At 25.4% G+C, this 20,175-nt stretch overlaps 1 protein-coding gene across 1 annotated transcript; it reads right to left on the reverse strand.

Annotated features, from left to right (window-relative positions):
* Nucleotides 1–7,437: 7,437 nt before the first annotated feature.
* On the reverse strand, nucleotides 7,438–12,915 carry LOC135923937 (Golgi-associated PDZ and coiled-coil motif-containing protein-like). Its single transcript, XM_065458959.1, has 8 exons — nucleotides 12,697–12,915; nucleotides 12,488–12,652; nucleotides 12,276–12,445; nucleotides 12,045–12,205; nucleotides 11,950–12,005; nucleotides 9,133–9,255; nucleotides 8,333–8,497; nucleotides 7,438–8,182 (listed from the first exon to the last, which is right to left on the reverse strand). The coding sequence occupies exons 1-8, from the start codon at nucleotides 12,880–12,882 to the stop codon at nucleotides 8,123–8,125; spliced, it is 1,086 nt and encodes a 361-aa protein (XP_065315031.1). The 5' UTR covers nucleotides 12,883–12,915; the 3' UTR covers nucleotides 7,438–8,122.
* Nucleotides 12,916–20,175: the final 7,260 nt, after the last annotated feature.

Below are 20,175 nucleotides of genomic sequence, written 5' to 3' on the forward strand. Positions count from 1 at the left end.
AAAAATCTTGTTTTATATTTTATATAAATATCTTGTTTTGTATTTTATATATATTATAATAAAAATAAAGTTATTATTAATATAGTCTAAACTCATTAAATATATTTGTAGGAATATGTCACTAAAAAAGTTATATAGATGTTCTAAATTCATCTATTTAAAATATTTTTATAAAGCAAATAAACATAAATTACCAGTGTCATTAAACTTTCTATTAGGACATTTATAATATTAACTACCAGATTCAACAGAAGATCCTTCATTATAAATAATATATTTTTAGATATTATTGATTACCAAACTCACAAGCTTAATTAATGTAGGACTTTTGGGAATAATTATATTATTCAATGTATTTCACAAAATATTTATTTCAAATAATATAAATACATAAAAAATATCTATTTCAAATAAAATAAATATATACAAAATAATTTTATTCAATTAAAATCTTTTATAACATCAAATATTCTAGTTGTTAATTCTTTTTTTTCCTGTTTTGTACAATCATCTAATTTTTCTTTCAACATTAGACATATTCCATATTCAGTTGATTTATTTTTAATCAATTCCAATGTTAATAATGATTTTTCTTTTTCAAATTTAATTAGGTCCCTATATTCATCTATTTAAAATTTATCAAAAAATTAAAAAATATAAATTGCCCATATTATTGTTCTTTCTCTTAGGATATTTATAATATGAACTAGGTGATCCAACACAGGGTATAGATTCTTAAATATAAATAATATAAGTTTTTAGAGAATATTAATTACCAGAATCATTAAGATTTAGTGTTACAGAATCTTTATTAATAACTGTAACATCTGATGTATTGTCATTATCAATGAAATCACCTAAATAATAAATATATTTTCAATTAAAATGCTATATTTTACAATCATTCTCCCCTGTCATTTCATTAAAAATATCACGAACCTTTATTTTAAATTTAGTGCTAAATAAAATTTTGAGCTAAATTCACCAAAATCTGTATTTAACGAAGCACTATTTCAAAATCTCGCGATAAACACAAAATGATTTGTGTTTTGAAAAAAAATCGCGCGATCGGTAACTATGAATGCAATATCATATTTGCTGTATTTTGTATTTATCGCGTCTAAATCGCAATTGAGCCACTATGAATTCAGGGTAACAACATTACTTTAAATTAACAATATCCAATATAAATCTTTGAGAATAAGTTAAAAAAAAATAAATGGCGTAAATGAATTAATGTTTAAAATTTATTAACACCCCAATAGGAATCTTTAGGAATAAATTTAAAAATGGCGTAAATGAATTAAGTTGTTTAAAATTTATCAACACTTCACTTAATTGGAAATCTGAAAATATTATAAAATCTCAATTTAATTATTAATATTTTTATTTCTTATATGATTTTAAACAATACACTGAACTGAACCCGGGTTCAAATAAAATTCCCGGGTTATGGAAATTTTTTAAATGGGGTAGAGGTTCGGTTTGGGTTCAGATTTTTTTCCGAGTTAGGGTTCGAATCCCTGGCCATGACTATTTGATTTATATGCTCAAGGTTAAATATTAATGAAGCAAACGCGAAATATGTTGCCCCCCCCCTTGTGTTGCAGGGTTCTTACCTGCCAACTCAACCTGACACATAGAACTTTGGGCAAAAAATTTGGTTATATTGAATACTTAGAATGTTTTATTTTATCGAGTCGGATTCACTTATGCAGGAGGCGCTTAATACAAAGATATAAGATTTTCGGGAAAAATTTATTTATTTATTAAGGTTGAAATTGAGAGGTAGAGGAGGTGTTAAAATATTTTTTTATATTTATTATAATGAGTAGAAATCTATCTACTAAACTAATCTGTATGATGTGTTTTTTTTAAAGTCTAGAGTCTAGACAAACGCAAAAACAATTAAAAAATAACCTCTTTTTTTGTAATTACATTATATATTTTTTAAAGAATTTATTATATTTTTTTATGTGGTTTTTTAAACAAATTTGGATATCAGTCTCGCTTTTATACGAAATAATATAGATATTATATAATAAATTATAAAAATAATTGAGTAATCCACCAAAATAAATTTATATAAACACATAAATTTATAATTTATAGCTTTTTCCCTCGTCTTTCTAACCTTTTTTTTATAATCCAAAATACAATGCAATATAACATACCAAACCAATACTAGAATACACACCATTATTTATTTATATTACGTTAGATCAAAGGAAATTATTAGTGTCTAGCAAAATAACAGAAAAAAAATGCACTTTTAGCTAATCATAATCGATAATAATTCATTCCGGTAAGTATATAAACTTGGGAAGAATTTTAGATGGTACGTGGTTCAAATTGGACAGACATATTATAGTTGCTTCTTTTGATTACAAAATATTTTTTTAAAAAACAATTTAAAATAAAATTAATAACACACTTTTTGGTAGGGTGTTGTTTATATGAAATTGATTTATCGCAAGCTCGTAGCTATGAATTTTCAGTGGGGCGAGGGCACTGTTTATTTAGAGGGGTCAATTTTTCTTTAAAACAAAAAGACACTCATAGAAAATTTTTGTTATTTTTATTGAAATTTTTTAAATGCAAATGAATGAATATACAAATAATGCACAATAAAGCCAATACCAATAAAAATAAATTGAATAAAATGGATTGTATGATTAATATAAAATGGAAAGAGATATTGAAGGAGCTTACCACCTGGAAAGGTGAAAACTTAAAAGGAAAAAAAATATATAACATGAAAATTTTTTATTTTTAAATTTTAACATAGAGAATTAAAAACGAAATTTTAAGTTATTATTTTCCATACATACCAAAAAATCGAAGACTTTTAGGCTCTTTACGAACGCTTGAGGATTTTTCCGGGGTTAGATTAAATTTTGATATAAAATTTCAGCCTCAATCTTTATTAAGTCGAATAAATGTATCAACGGATTGAAGATACTTATTGAATGACAATTGTTGCTAATATTTCATTAATTACAATGGCCAATATAATTTATATTTTACATTTATGCATTGAGAAAAAAAACCAGTGGCTTAGACTGAATCATGAGTAGAAACTTTCTAAGAGTCCCTATTAGGAAAGTAAAATATTCACACCAATAGCCTCATGATTTTCATAAATGATAAGAGATGTTGCCAAATGACTAGTCCATCTTTTGTTTAAGTCTTTTAAGAGTGTGGCCTATATATTTACATAATACGTTAAAACGCCATAAATTGTATAAATATTTGCTAAATTGAAAAAATTAAAATTACAGAATATACCAATTATCAGAGTTGATAAAGTATCTAGATACTAGATATAAAAATGTGATATCTGTATCTAGATAGATTTTTTAAAAGTATCTGTATCTCGATATTATTTTAGAGGTATCTGTATCTGTTTTTAGTTATTTTTTAGTATACATTTGATATACTTTTATATAACGCCTTCTTATATTATAAATAAAAATACTTGAATACAAAATTTATTTTATATGAGCATATAATTTAAATATATATAAATATTTATTAAATATTATGTTTGAGTTTTTCAATAAACCAGACAAATTTTGATATTACAATCCATCTCAAGGAATCTGCCATTTTTATTTTCAATGGAATTGGTTAGTTTTATTTTATTATACTAATTTCAAAAATTTATTTTAAATTAATATTATAGTGATTAAGAAGAAGTTATAATTAATGAAGAATCAACAAGTTCAGACATTGTTTTTCCATGGCCAATTTATAGAGCATATTTTAAAATAATATCTCAAAATAAAGAAAAAAAATCTCTGATAGAAGTCTAAAAAAATACGAAAATTTGAGTTAGCATTACCTCAACTTGCAACATTGTAAAACATTTAAGGGGATAGAATAGATACTAAATAAATGTTCACAATTGTAATTTTCAGAGTTTATAATGTATCTAGATATAAAAATGTGGTATCTGTATCTAGATAGATTTTTGATTAAAGTATCTGTATCTAGATATTATTTTAGAGGTATCTGTATCTGTTTTAGATACTTTTTAAGATACATTTTGATTATAAAATATAAATAATTGAATGTAAAATTTATTTTATTTCATATGAGCATATAACTTAATATTAATATATATATATTAAAAAATATATATATATATATATATGTAAAATATTAAAACTTATATATAAAAAAGATTATATAAATATTATGTCCGAGTTATCAATAACATGCAAATTCTGATATTACAATCCATCTCAAGGAATTTGCCATTTTTAATTGCAATGGAATTGGTATTTTATTTAATTTTATTCTATTATATTAATTATTATATTAATTTATCATTGATAATATCTCAAAATAAAGAAAACAAATCTCTGTTAGTAAAATGTTTGCCATGTCTACCAAAAAATATGCAAATTTTAGTTAGCATTACCTCAACTTGCAACATTGTAAAACATTTCAGGATATAGATACTAAATAAATGTTTACAATTATAATTTTAAATTTTAAGAGAAAACATCAAACACTCTTAATCCAAAATAAAAAGGGGGAAGGAAAAAAATCTATTAAAGAAAATATTGGACTAGGCTCATCGTCCAGTGATTTTTTTCCCAAGAGATCTCAGACTTTAACCCAAACACTTTAGATGATTTAATAACTGATTTTATTATAGATAACATTCAGCCATTTTCAATTGTTGAAAATCCTTCATTTATAAAAATGATCAAAACATTAGCTCCACAAAAAAATATAATTTGCCAACAGACAGTGGTTGGTAGAATTTCCCAAAGATGGGAAAATGAAAAGAAAGAAATCATAAATAGCTAAATTTAAATTTTATAATAATAAGTAAGAATAAATTATTTGAGCAGTTTTAAGAATTATTAATTTTTAGTTTATACATAGGAGTCACTGCATACCAAGAATTGGAAAGAAAAAATGTAACGTTGGCTTGTAATGAATAACTGGTAGTCATACATATGATAAAATAGCAAAGAATTTACAAGATATAGCAAAGGATTATTGCATTCATAATAAAATCTCAAAGACCATTGAAAATGGCAAATAAATGGATAAAATTTTAATTAAAAAAAAACAATTAATACAAAAATTAGTTGATGAATTATTAAGGTTTTCAATTGATTGCTATGATAAAAAAAAATTTAATATCCGATTTTTTTCAATACTCCACAGCAGAGATGATTGTTAATAATGATTTAAATTTTGATACTCAACAAATTTTAAATAAATCTTTTCAAAAATGAATGTCGAGATTTTAGTATTTTTAAAGAATATTCTGATATAAAATTGTTATTCATAAAATATAACACCAATAACCTTTCAAGCGCCCCGGTAAAAAGATTTTTTAATGTAGTTAAAATGTCCTTACAGATAAACGAAGATGCCTTAATGACCAAAATTTTTAAAATATTTTATTACTCAAACCTAATAATTATTTATAATCATTTAATCATATATTATATTAAAATCTAAAAATCATTATTTTAGTTATATTTTGATAAAATAGAGTCAATAAATTATTTAGCTAAATTCATGAATTTTCACAATAGAATCCTAATTTAGTTTATGCAAACTTTATATAAGAGTATAATAAAAGTTGTATCTGTTTCTAGATCCATTTAAAAAGTATCTTTTAACAACACTGTCAATTATTAACAAGTTACAATTTATGATTGAAACAAATTTTATATAAGAAACCTTTTAATTAATTTTTTTGAAGCAAAGTTTGTATTCTTCCATTTCGATCAGACATGACATTTGTAACCATCAGGCGCTTGGCTTATTATATTAGATAAATTAATTTATCGCTAAAATGTTTTAAAATGCAATTTGTAATGCTTTCAGCGGGAAATTTTTATATCAATCATTCCTATTAAAATTTCTTGGATTTTTTCATAAACCGAATATTTATGCCCAAATTTTCTCAACCTGCTGCATTTTTCATCTCACCCACTGCTAAAAAAACGACATCTCACTTTTGTATAATTTGTTGAGAGATTCCAACACCATTTCTGCCATAATATGACTTAATTTAGAATTTGAATTGTTGTGTATTGGGCATTTATTTGGTATTAATTATATATATTTTTAATGTTTATCTTTTCAAATGTATGAAAACATTGCAGTAAAATTTCCTGAAGAATAAATTATATTACATGTTGAGAAATTGTATTAAATCAGATAATTTCGATTAAGCTCAACTTAATGGTTCCCTAAAATTGTGGATATTTTTCTGTATCCTTTTTTTATATTACGATTTTTATCAAGCCATTGAATTTAAATGACTTTTAGAGGTCTCATGTTTTAACAGCCATATTTTTCTAAAAAATTTGTTGTTTTATTATAGTTAATGACGAATGTAAATTCAATAACTAATATATTTTTTCGATTGGGGGGGGGATATTTTTGGAGGCCATTTCTGGGGGCCAACAACAAGGTTAGGTTTAGGGGTCTAAATTTTTTTTTTGGGGGGGGGGGGAGAAGGGCTCTCACGAGCCAGATTTGTCGACATATATTGTTACAATTTCCTATCAGGTCAATTAAGCGAAATTTTTATCGCAAAACCGATTCTAAATTTTTTCCTGCGAAACATTTACAGCGAAGACAATGTCGCGAATATTTTCGTGAAATATTTATCGAGAATTCATTACAGCTGATGTATTTGCAAGCCATTATCGCGAAATTACAGGAAAAAAATGAATGTTGCGAATGTATTTATTAATAGGAAAACAACATATTAAATAAATTTACCACGCAATTCCTAAATCAAACGCGCGAAATATTTTGGGGTGTTTAATTACCTATTATCAACTAAGTAAGCATGGGTTAGCTTAAATGTGACTTTTACATGGTGATGAAAAAATAATTTATGAATTTCTTTCTATTCCCCCTCACTCATGGCTCTAAGTACGAAGGGGATATTTTTGGTTCAATTTTTTTTACCCCAATAAAATTTCCCCCTCTCTTTTGACATAAATACATTCCATAGAATTAAAAGTAAATTTTAGCAAATATTCTGAAATACTTAGAATTTTCCACATTAAAAATACTGAATATTAAGAATTATTACTGATTTAAAAAAAATAAATTATAGATGAATTTGCCAAGTAAAAATGTTAGTTTTCTGATAATTTAATTTTCCGAGTTACATTTTTTAATTATTGTGTAAATAAGAAAAGTGTTCATTTTAAGAAAATTCTTATTTCTCTAAAAATTGTCCTTCTTTTATCTAAACTCCAGGAACTTAAACATGTTACAAAGGATACCTTTTTTTTATATTTAAAATTTTTTAATTATTTAAATAATATAAACCTAAAATGTAAATTATATATAAAGTCTAATATGTTATATTTTAAAATAAGTTTCTAGGAGATTCATACATTTTTTTGAATGTCTTCCAATTATTATTATCGTCTGCATAATGCCCATCGATATAATTTTTCAATATAATGGTATATAAAAAAATACTTTTACAATCCCCGATTTGAAATATTTATTTAAAATATTATGTTATCAAAAATGTTGATGATTAAACAATTTAATTTCATCTTTAACATAGATTTTGTTTATTATAATATAATACATAATTTAAATATATATTTTACATATTAAAAAAGATTAGAGACCTACAGGCCAGGATCAAACCAGGCCCGACTGCTAAATTTTTTTTTCAATAAACTCAGGCTGGGCGAATTTAAATAATAAATAAGCTCTATCTATTAAATTAGAAAATTATATAACGGCATTTTTAATATTCATATATTGTCATATTTTCAATTATCCTTTTGATACAATTTACAAAATTATTCAAGGTAATAAAATTTTAACCATTCAAGGGTAGAAACATAAAATGATCAAAACTAAAAATTCCAAAATATAAATATGGGCCGGGTTTAAAAATAATTTTTTTCCCCAAAAAAAATGGCTGGGCTGAAATCTGCAGGTTTTGTGAATCAAATAAATAAAAATAATTTTTTTGATTATTAAACGCTTTTTACCAGAGAAAAAAATATATAAATAAATATTGGAGTTATTAGTCCAGATAATTCGTTGTGATTTTTTTTTATGTTTGAATGTTGAATTGGCTATCCTAAATAATATCATGATGTCAATCAACGTTAGAATCGTATGGGCTAACATATTCAACTTCTAATACTACGTCTCCTACCTGAAAAAAAAATGCAGAAAAAATTAGAATTTTTGTAAGAGTATTTGGTAAAAGATTAACGATTGCTCACTTCCTAATATGTTAAAACAATAATTTATATTTTAAAAGCCAAGTCTATCATAAGGTACAAATATAAAACATTGGCGTAACCTGAGCACCCAATATCTTAATGGCATCTTCAATCCTAGAGCTTCGTAGAGATATACCATTTATAGAAAGTATAGCATCTCCAATTTGTAACTGCCTACTTTCTGAATCTGATTGACCTGCGTGAATTTCGGATATAAGGATGGGGATTGCATGGTCTTTGCCGCCCTTTTTATTTAGTACAATAGGTTAAAACAAAATTAAAGATGTACCATAATAGTTTTATCGCATATTATAATATTGAATTTCTGTATAGTATAGATAGGCTCACAACTAACTCGTGGCCTAACTAGAACTAATCGGGTGGGGGGTGCAGCATGGCCCAACCCTACAAATGGCCTAAAATAGAAGCTAAAATTATTTTTACCAAAAAATGCATCCTAATAAAATTTTAAGATGAATTTGTATTTACAATAAAATAAATTAGCACATAAAATATAATCTAATTAAGAAAAAAATCTTCATTTTGCAAAAAAATAACTCAGTGACAGCTCTAGATAATCTGTCGCCCTACGCAAATAAATATTAATCTGTCAGATCATTTAATAAAATGCCCTTTTAACGGAAAAGGGACCGTTTAAGCCATGAATAAAAATAATAATAACATATTTAACATTATATCTTGACTTTAAAAAAAGTACTAATATCTATAATATTTAAAAAATCTAAAATCTTTCTAGACCTTTTGAGAAAAGGTATCATGTACAAATATTTTCCCATCTTTTGCTTTTGGCTAGATATAATAATAATAATATACTTTTTAACAAAGACAATATATTAAATATGCAATATTATTTGATTACCGTTATAGATAATCCGAAGCCATTTTCATTCCTCTTTCTCAATACTACAGTCCTAACTTTGGCAACATTCAGAGCTGCTTTATCATTCGTTTTAAGACCCTTTGTTTCTTGGTTTAGATTTTCCTTGAAATAAAAATTAAAATGGTAATTAATTATTACAATCTTGAGTTTAATAACACTAATTATAAGAGTAAAACCCTATTATGATATCAGTAGTAAAAGTCACGGTTTGGACTTGATTTTCAAAGCCAAACCAAAAACCAAAATGTAAAGACTAAACAGAACTTTGGACTATAAAAAAAGACTAAGCAGGAACGTGAATTAGGAGAGATTTTTTATTATGAGTTTAAAAAAATATCGTACAAAATTGAAAAAAAAATAATTTATTTACGAATATAGAAATAACAAAATAATAGCAACAATAATTTTTTATATTAGCAGAAGTGGTCAAATTATTTTAAAGAGATAGACAAGGAAACCAATTATTAATGTGCACTAATAAAAGAGATGTTTTTAGAATGATTTAACCATATGGATTCTCTATTTATGAACTTGTCATTTAAACATTTCACCATAAATTTAAGCCTACATTAAAATTTAATGTCATCAATGGTAAATAAGAAATAATATATCAACAAAAAGGAGTTAAAGGTCTAAGTGAAATTAAGTAATTTGTATATGAATAATAGAACTTGGTAGATAATAAAACTTCTTACTATTGTTTATATTAAATTATATAATCATAAAAAATATTATATATATAATTAAACATATTTTTCCCCTCTCGGTCCAGATTAGACCAAACCATAGGCCCAAACTATTCCAACCAAAAAAAAACCTGACCATTGATTTTTACTACTTATCAGAAATATTAAGGTTAATATCATGTTTATGTAATTTATGCTATAATTGTAACATAGTATTTCAATTAGAGATATATATGATACTTAATTGGATCACTGTCAATTCTTAGCATATTAAAAATTGGCCATTTCCTGATATTATAATTATTCCTAAATATATGTATATATAACTAGCAAAGTTAGCTTATTACAAAATAAAGGGGAATCATAAAAAGTAATAAATAACAAATGGTGAACACCATTTTTGTATAAAAATACAATTAATTATTTTTTAAACTATAGGCTAATCCTAACTCATTTTTAAGTTTTAATACAATAGGACAAGTTCTGAGATCAAGAATGTCACAGGTTAATTTATTTTTTATCTTTATTGAAGCAATTTGACATTAAATGTGGGCAGCCCTCAGAATATGTTTGATTTCACAGTGGAAGGGACTAATAAAAGTGGTTTTAGCAAAATTTTTATCCAACCTGTATTCAAACCTGGAACCTGTTGTGCCTGAAACGTAATGTTTTGCAATTGAGCTAGCAAATAATTTTAAAAAATTACAAATTATTATGAAGATTATAAACTAGAAAGAATACCATTGCATAAAATTCATGCAAGTATCAGAATATAAATAATTAAAAAAGTATAGGCAGGCCTTAAATTTAAAAAAGTCCCAAGCAAGGCCATTCTTAGATGGTAACTCAAAGGAAAAATTCTATTTAAAATTTAAGTTGTCTTGATTTATATCAATATATTTTTTAAAAGAATATAAAACATATAAAATGCAAAATTTTTTATGATTATTTTAACATAGAATATAAAAAAAATAGGATTTAATCTTACATAACATACTAAAACTTTATATATATCAAAAATAAATTTTATTTCTTATTAAGTATTTAAAATTCTAATTTTAACAATATTAAAAACATATTGCAAAAAATGATCATAAATATCTTGTAAAAACAGTAGAGGATTGATGGAGTAACAATGCTAACATGAATAATTTAGTAGCAAAGCATAAAGACTAAATTTGGTGTGAATAATTTTTATATCTAATATCTTACCTATGTTCATCTTTTAAAGAACTTTCTCAGTTTGACATACTTTGCCAAAATACCTAAAAATTATTCTCTAGTTTTTTTGCTTTTAGCAAAATTTATTGAGGCTCAGAATTGAAAAATTTCTATACATGTTCCTTAAAGTCATAGCTATAAAATAAAATTTATTGGAAGTTTATAGCTTAACTAGAAGTCATGTAATAACTATTTACCAATATAATCATATTGGGATAGAGTTGCTATGGGTATAATGGTTAAAATATTCTATTCCACACCATATAAAGAGACCCTTTTGTCTAAAATGGAACAGTAATAATTGTTTGTGTATATAATTGCAAATGGGGAAAATAATTGAAAAATACAATGTGCCTAACATAGGCACATTGAAAATGTACAATTTTTTACATTCCGTGTATTATTTAGTTTAAACTAAAAGTGATAAATAGTGAAAATTGCAATATTTTGTTCAATTAAACAATAATTATGCTCAATTTTATTTTAACCACTTTACCCTAGGTATGGGTTAAAATGGCTCACTTTTTTTATTTTGTAGATGAGGGATTTAAGTGCTTATAAATATATAATTTGATCTATTTTGTTAATTTAGATCAGGGGCAAAGGCTAAAATAAACAAATAATTTAAGAATTCTGTAAATTTTACTTAATCCCCTAAAGTTGAAAGTGGTACAATAACTTTATAAAAATTACTGAAAATTTAACCAACACATCCAGCATACCCCCTTCCCCTTTCCCCCACTTCCATGAAGCCACTGACAAATTTACCTTTTGAGTATTAAAAAATAAACTCATATATTATAATGATTTTTATAAAAAAATATATTATTTGACAATAAAATTAAATGAAATCATCTCATAATTTTGATAAATACAATATAATACAAACTTGAATATAATCTCCATCAAGAGAATAAATTCCACTGTCATTAAAACAATTGTCACCTGTGAACATAAAAATGTATGGAAATTAAATTTTTTCACTTGCTGCCATTATTGTGTCATCCTTTATTCCCACTTTAGCTCTACATGCTTTAACAATTATTTTTTGTCTAAGTAAATTAATTTCTGATTCAAGTTGCTTCCACAATTTGTCTCTCTCAAAAAAATCCATATTTTGTCTTAAAATTTGTATTTGTTGAACTCTATACACAAAAAATTTCCAAAATTATTAAATTAATTAAACAATATTGTATAAATATTAAAATGACTTACCTACCTGAGAGTTCTTTACATAAATATTTTGTAGCTATTTTAGCATCATATAATTCTTCTATAATATTTAGATTTTGTTTTTTCATTTGATCAAGGTCAAATTTTAATAAAATGTTTTCTGATTTAATTATTGCATACTCTTTGATAGGATCAAGATTAGTTTTCTGAAGCTATTTAATTTAAGTATATTTTAGAAATTCTAAACAATTTACTAATTTTTGTTTAATATTTCCTACATCAATGCCAATATTTTGTTTGTCACAGATATCTAATTGAATTTGATGTGTTTCTTTTACTATTACATCCAGCTCATTTTCAAGCCTTATATTGGAAGCATTTAAATTTATTAAATTTTCTTTAATTCTTAATATTTCGTTCTATAAATTGGAATAATACAATGATAATAAAATATTAGAATCACATTTAGCAAATTATTATTTTGTGATATAAAACTGATTTTGTGCAAAACTTGTGCAAAAACAAGCCCCAATCCCCGAAGCTTAATTCTTCCCTCAATACTTTTATCAACATTCCCCTGTTCAATATCCTCAAAAATATTGTATAAATCAACATAATTTTTATCAAATTCTTTTTCCAACTCAATCATTTGGATTGCAAATATAATTACGACGACAGATGAATAATTTTGTTTGACAAGTGTTAAATTAGTTAGAATGTTAGAGATATTAATTTTTGAAATATATTTAATATTGTTTATGATCATGATGGTACCTCTAACATGTGAAAATTGAGTACAAATAAAGTATTCAATCAAAATCGGTGGGGAAGGGGGTGTCAATCCCTCGGAGGGGGAGGGGTCTCTAGAGGGGACTGTGTATTTGTAAATAAAAATGTCATTTTAAAATTATTTTTCAAAGGTCTGAATTTTGAAGTTAGAAAAAAATTAATCATTTGTTATTCTCTAAATCATGGATAAATGTTATCTAAAATATGTTGAATCAAAGGGAATTTGAACCAGCCCTGTACAGCACATGGTTTGTAGATATATAAATATTTTGGTTTTAAAAATTTAAAGTTTTAATTGTTTTTGCAATTTTTTAGTTTAATATTTTAAGTCTTTTAAATTTTTAGTTTTTATTTATATAATATTTTAAGTCTTTTAAATTTTTAGTTTTTATTTATATAATACAATTAGTGTTGTTAATGTAATTAGTTACATTTTTAAGGAAGATAATAAATATAATTAATTATGTTTAAATATAATATTTTCATACCTTAAATAAAGAATGATAATTGATTTTTTTTTAATTGCTCTATTTTTTATAATTAATTAAAATAAATTTTGTTTGCAATTCTTTTCAGGCAATCATATTCCAAATCAAAATTTTCTAATAGATTCAACGACGCTTAAAGTCAGTCTAGCTGAGAATACAGAAAGCAAGGACAACTTTCTACAAATTTTTCAAGCTCTGGAAGACCAGGGAGATTTCGGTTTGTACAAGATTACGGATATTTAATTCCACGGTAATCCCCATTTTGTTATACGGGTGTGAGACCTGGGAAATCAGTAAAGCTGACAACAGGAAATATCAAGTATTCATCGACAAATGCTAAAGAATTATAAATGGCATATTTTACCCTAGGTTGATATCGAATGATAAATTGTGGAAAATGTCAAGACATATCCCCATTCGTATTCTGCTCAAGAAAAAACGTATTCAATTTTTAGCTCATATACTGAGACATCCAAACTCAAACCTAGCCCATGATGCTCTAACATGGCTTTTCACCTGCAAAGGCAAATCATATAGCAGATATAAGGCACTCTGGTTCAACCGTGTTCTAAAAGATGTGGTAGACCTTAACTTAAACTGGAAACAATTTACCAAACTAAACAATAATAAAAAATCCATAGATAAGCTTCTCAAGATTAAGTTCAACTATCTGAAATAACACCCCTATCTCTTGTAACTCCACCTCCTCCCCAAACCCTTACATTCCCAAAATACAGGTTTCATTTCTTATTTATTTATCATATTTTTCTTTTAGATTCTTAAAATTTTATTTCTAGAGAGCCTTCCCCGTCCAGTTTACTTTTAAATACAATAGGGCCTTAGGTTTTAGGTGTGGGCTGTTCTATTGGTCCTCCCTTATCTGTTCCAGCCCACAGATGTTTAAATAATAGTTCACGAATTATTATGCGTACAAGTACGTGCGGCTTGCCCACAAACGTGTGAAGGGCTCCTCATATTTTACTTTACACTTAACTTAAATCTTCCAATTAGATGGAAATGAGGAAAACCTAGCGTAGCTCTGTTGTAACTACAACGTAGAGAGGGCGTATGCGCTTTATTCCGTATTCCGTAAATTTTCTAATAGGAATATAATCTAAAATTTAATAAGCAGCTTTGAGTTTAATTTAGATAATTAAAAAAACATTTTCACGTTTTACTTGAGTTTACGAAAGTTTTGGTATTAGATGATTTAACCCATACAATTTAAAAAATAATTAAAATATTTTGTTTTATATATTATATTTTAAATACCCTTTTCAAAATCTTTTATCATAAAATATAATATTTTATGAAAATGAAATATTTGATTTAATCATAAATTGAAACCTGAAACCCTCGGAACAGGACGAATAGAGGAATCTAAAACACTTTTTTAAAATTATAGGGGCTAAAACCAATTTTTAAATTTTTGAAACATGTTAACCGGTGTGAACACAAATGCAGTTAATTTATATGCTGTTTGAAATGTTGTGTAATTAATTTTAGCAAATTTATTTAATTTTTAAAACGTTTGTAAATTTTATTAATTGTATTAGCATAATTTTGGACCCTTAATCAGAACCTGGAATACTCGGAACCGTGTCAAATTAAAGAACCAGAACCTATTTTTTTAAATTTTAATAACCAGAACTAGCTTAACATTGTAAAATGACTGCTGTTGATGGGCGAGTGGGCCAGCCGGCCTGGGCCGCCAAAATTTGGTGAATGATTATATGGAAAGAAAGTCTATTTTTTAATATTTTTTAAAAATTATCCTTAACATCTAAAATAGTCAACGGGAAAATGGCTATATTTGATAGAAACCCAGATTAAAGATCTAGTCGAAAAATTTTCACAAACTTATACAAATTATGGGTTTAAAGGGCTTACAAATTAGTTTTTATGTCTTGGGTTGCCAAAGGTCTCGGTAGGGCCCTGTAGCCAAAGTTGGCATTCGCAAATTATCAGTTTATTTTCGTAAAATTAGGGGGGAAAATCAAAATTGCCATCACATCATATCAGAACTAAAAATATCAAAATATCTGGTTTACGTTATATTTAGTGCTTTACTCACATAATCAGTGGCGTCACTAGGGGAGGGGCGCAATAAAAAATTTGAATAGCCCCCTGAAGCAAAAAATTTTTTTAATGGCTCCTTAATATCCCCTTGAACTAAAATAAATTTTTGATTGCCATCTGAACGATTTCTTTTATAATTCTATTAAGTAATATATAGATTTAATTTTATTTAAAAACTTAAATTATATTTTAATTATGACAGCTTGCAATCAAATTCTGTGTTAAAAATATAATATCAATATCACTCACTAAATATTTAGCATTAACAGCTGAAGCTTGACTTTTATTATTTAAATTATTATATAAACCTAATTAAATAAATATAATCATTTATTAATTGAAAATTAACAAATTTAATATTGTAATTAGCCGAGTTCAAAATCATTAATCAATTATATTATTCATTTTTTAATTTAATTACCATGCCTCTTCCTAAAAATATTTTCAAGGTCCAAAAAGTCGACATATAGTTTATAATCCTCTATTATATATAATTGGTTATAAAATATTAGGTAAAATGCCACTTTTATAGACGTATTTACAGTTATATAATATATTACAGCTAATATTTTTATAAATTTTACTAATAAATGCTTTTGATAATAAATATAAGTAAGAATTTGCATACAATTCTTTAACGCATCTATTTATTTAAAATATTATTAAAAAATAAACAACTTATTATTCATCCCACAAAGGATGTAAATTAGATATCTTTTCTTCTCTTTTTTTACACATTTTTAGGAAAGCTATTTTTTTCTTCTTTTGAAAAACAGTTTTGAGTAATATTTTAATACAAGTATATTTTTGATATTATTACAAACTTCTATTATTTTAAGATATAATATACCAACTAGAGGTGGTGCGACATATAAAAATTTTTAAATTTCTTTCATCACATCACTCTGGTCCTTATTTTCTAGTTATCAAATAATTCATTTCTGACATGACATCTCCACTGTGTAAATAACTCATGGCTTCAATATATTTGCGAAATTATTTCTTCTAAAGATTTTTATTGTTTTTGTTTTATCAATTTATCTAACATAATATATTCATATGAGTTAACATCGTGAGTGTCATCGCTATGACTGCAAATTAACTAGCATCTATTATTTGTGTGGCTATGCAATTTACGATTATTACTTTTGCTACCGAGAGCATTTGATTGCATAATTAATTGAGAAATAACTGTCTAGTAGTTTATATATCACAAATGGAAGATAATCTTTTAGAAATTTAATAACTCACAATAATTTTCTCGATTTATCTAGCTTCCATCATGTTATCTAAGAGAAAGCTCTAACCACCATATAGTTTTATGATTTGTAATGGTCGTTTATATTTTCTTCTTCAAGAATTGTTGATTTGGTTAGGCCTCTTATTAGTACATTCTATAAAACATTGTCCATAATGGTAACAGAGAGTTATATTAATTTCATGACCTTTTGTCAATGTAAGTTGTTAAGAATTATATTGCCTTATGTGGTCTTTAAAAACCATTATCAATTGAGGCATATGTATGAATTAATTAACCTTTTTTATTACTTGTAATTCCTTAGACACAAAATTATTTATATCAACAATCGTAAATATTTTATACTGTAATACATAAATTTTGTATTAAAAAAAATTATTTTTAGAAATGTCTTGTATTGTTTTAATTATTTATATGTTAGTTTATTTTGTATGCGTAATATAATAAATGACAAAATATGAAATTCAATATACCAAATTTTAAAAATAAAATATATTAATATAAAATCCGGCCGAAGCCCCGGAAATTAGGGGGAGGGGGGGGGGTATGGAAGGGGAAGCTCCCAATAAATATTTTTTTAGTTGAGCCCCCTAAGATTGTAAAGGCTAGCGACGCCCCTGCACATATTAATTAATGTAACCGAATTATAAATCAAATAAAAATTATAATATCAAACCTTAAATTGAAGTCAGCAAAAGATAGTGTTTTATTATTTGATTTTTAATAATTCTGATATAATTCTATTCATACCTGATTATTTTATCAGACGCCGATTGCAATATATTTTTGAAATTACGCTATTATCTATGTTGATTTTATTAAAATATGAACCTCGGGGTTATATTCGGAGACAACATTGAGAATATTTTTTAAGTTTCTAATCAGATAATATTTGATCATATAATTTCTCAACTACCCATTTGTATGTAACTTGTTGGTTTATAAAGCTTATATTGGGAAATTCACGAATTGAATATTTTATTTTAGTATTCCCAGTTTCTAAAGCAGTTTTAAGCTGCGTGAATTTGTCTTCGTGTTATAATGAATTATTTTTGTAAGAAAGCTCAAGTAGAATATTATGATATATTATTATGCTATTGCTTAAAACCTATATGAATTTATAGTTATCGTTCAATAAAGTTACAATTAGACTCACAAGATTCATTAAATTTTGATAAGTTTATACTAGAAAAAGAGAAATCAATTAAACTTGTTACGATACTTCTAAAACTTATGGAAGCCGATCGATAGTAATAAATAAATGATACTTACTTAAGGTCTAGTCTTTTTTAATTATTTTTTCGAATCGGATCTTATTTTATTGGGTATGACCTATAAATAATAGTTTGATTTGAATTTAACTCAAATCATTGAAAAAATAAAAAATATTGATGTAGGGCTCTAGTTAGAGCAATCCTTATTTTATAAGTAAAATTAGCTATGGGCAGTGGTGCGACTAATGCTTAGCGTTACCTTGCATAACTTAATTTATCATTTTGAAACAAAGAGTTATGTAACCTACACATTTTTATGGTTAAATCAACATTTCTTTTCATTAATTTATAAGTTTTCGCATTTAAAAAAAATCTTTTTATTAAAACGACTAAAATTTAAAAGGAAAGCTACCAGATGACTTTTGAAGTCATAAGATCAAGTTGGCATTTTACCATACACAGCGTCTACATGAGAGGATATTCACTGGATGCAAATCTCCCTCAAAAATCTATACCTACCCCCTAAAAAAAATTTAACACCTTTGGTGGCTATAATTACAACTTTTTAATTATAATTATTCCCTTCATAAATTTTAAAAAGAATAGCTTAAATTATTAATGCTCTACTACCAACTATCAAAATATTGTGAAAGAGTAATTTTTTAGAGCTTGAATTATTAAAAACCCACATTTACAATGAGTGCATTATATTTATTACATTTAAAAGGATAGCAGGAAATTATCCAGAAATAGAAGATTAATATATAGATTTGGTCGATGTTTAGAAAAATCATTGTATTTTAATAAGTCTATAATAAATAATATTAATTTTTACAGCAATACATTTTGCCCTATTTTATCAAAAAATTTGATAGATAACCCCCCTCCCCTCCCAATAAATTTATCTTACCCCTAATCTACCTTCCCACTAAATGCCTACCCTCCTTAAAGATACTGCCACCCTTCCACCCCCCCCCCCCCCATTCTCCCCACCGCTCACGTAAACCGTGACCCCATACTTATCAAAAATATACCAAATTTTGCCTGAATATTGTTTAAACGAAATTATTAAGCTACAAATGATATTGGATCAAAATAATAAATAGTTTTAATGTTATTATAGTTTTAATGAGTGTTTAATCATAAAAAACCACTAGTTATCAAATTGTTAATATGATCTTATATGTGGAATATATTATGTGAGCAATTTCCATAAGTATACATTATAATAGATATGCAATTAATATGATTTTAAATGTACAATTCTAATATAAAATAAGTCACTATACTATCGTATTAGTTTTTTCCTGGGAAAAAATATAATAGCTGCAAAATAAGGTTATAACTCATCGTTTTTTTAAACATGTTTTTAAAAAAATATAAGAAATTAAAAATATACTATGAAAAATAAGTTCTTAAAGGTGACTTCGAGGTATGGGATTAAACTTCCCTATAAAAATGAGGTAGCTAGAAAAAATTTACTGAAGAGGCCGCAGTAACACGAATCCACCTCAATTGTTAATTTTAAAATTTATTAAACACGTTTTTATATTTTTTTTAAAATTTATTTTTGTAACTATAAACAAAGTTGGGCAAATTTTCAAAAAAAATGTATTCTAATATAATTACAAATACACTAAAAAAAGTATTTGAAATATTAATACTAAATACCTTCAAAAAAACTTGACAAATATAAATACTTTGACGAATACGATTTTTATAATACCGCTATGAATTTCTTTACTTAAATAATATTTTTATTATTGAATTATCCATTTTCTGAAATTCTAATAATTATATAAATATCATCATATAGAAAATGTTCCAATTATATTTTATCTCCAGTAATGCCAAACATTATATATATTTATTTTGCAGCAGTAGCATATCACATAAATTATATAATAATTGCAAATATAGATAATATAATTATTTTACAGAGAATGCAATAAATTGTTAGATGATGAAATCTCTCTATTTATGATTTTGGTTTTATTTTCAGGATATTACATTTAGCTTTCACTACATAATTGATTTTTAATGATATTTTGAAAAAGTTTCCATCCAAATCGGTGAAATTACAATCAGAGGATGTTGAATTTGGCTGTGGATCC

The sequence above is a fragment of the Gordionus sp. m RMFG-2023 genome, chromosome 2, assembly GCF_954871325.1.
Source record: "Gordionus sp. m RMFG-2023 chromosome 2, tfGorSpeb1-WG-v2, whole genome shotgun sequence".
Taxonomy (NCBI): domain Eukaryota; kingdom Metazoa; phylum Nematomorpha; class Gordioida; order Chordodea; family Parachordodidae; genus Gordionus; species Gordionus sp. m RMFG-2023.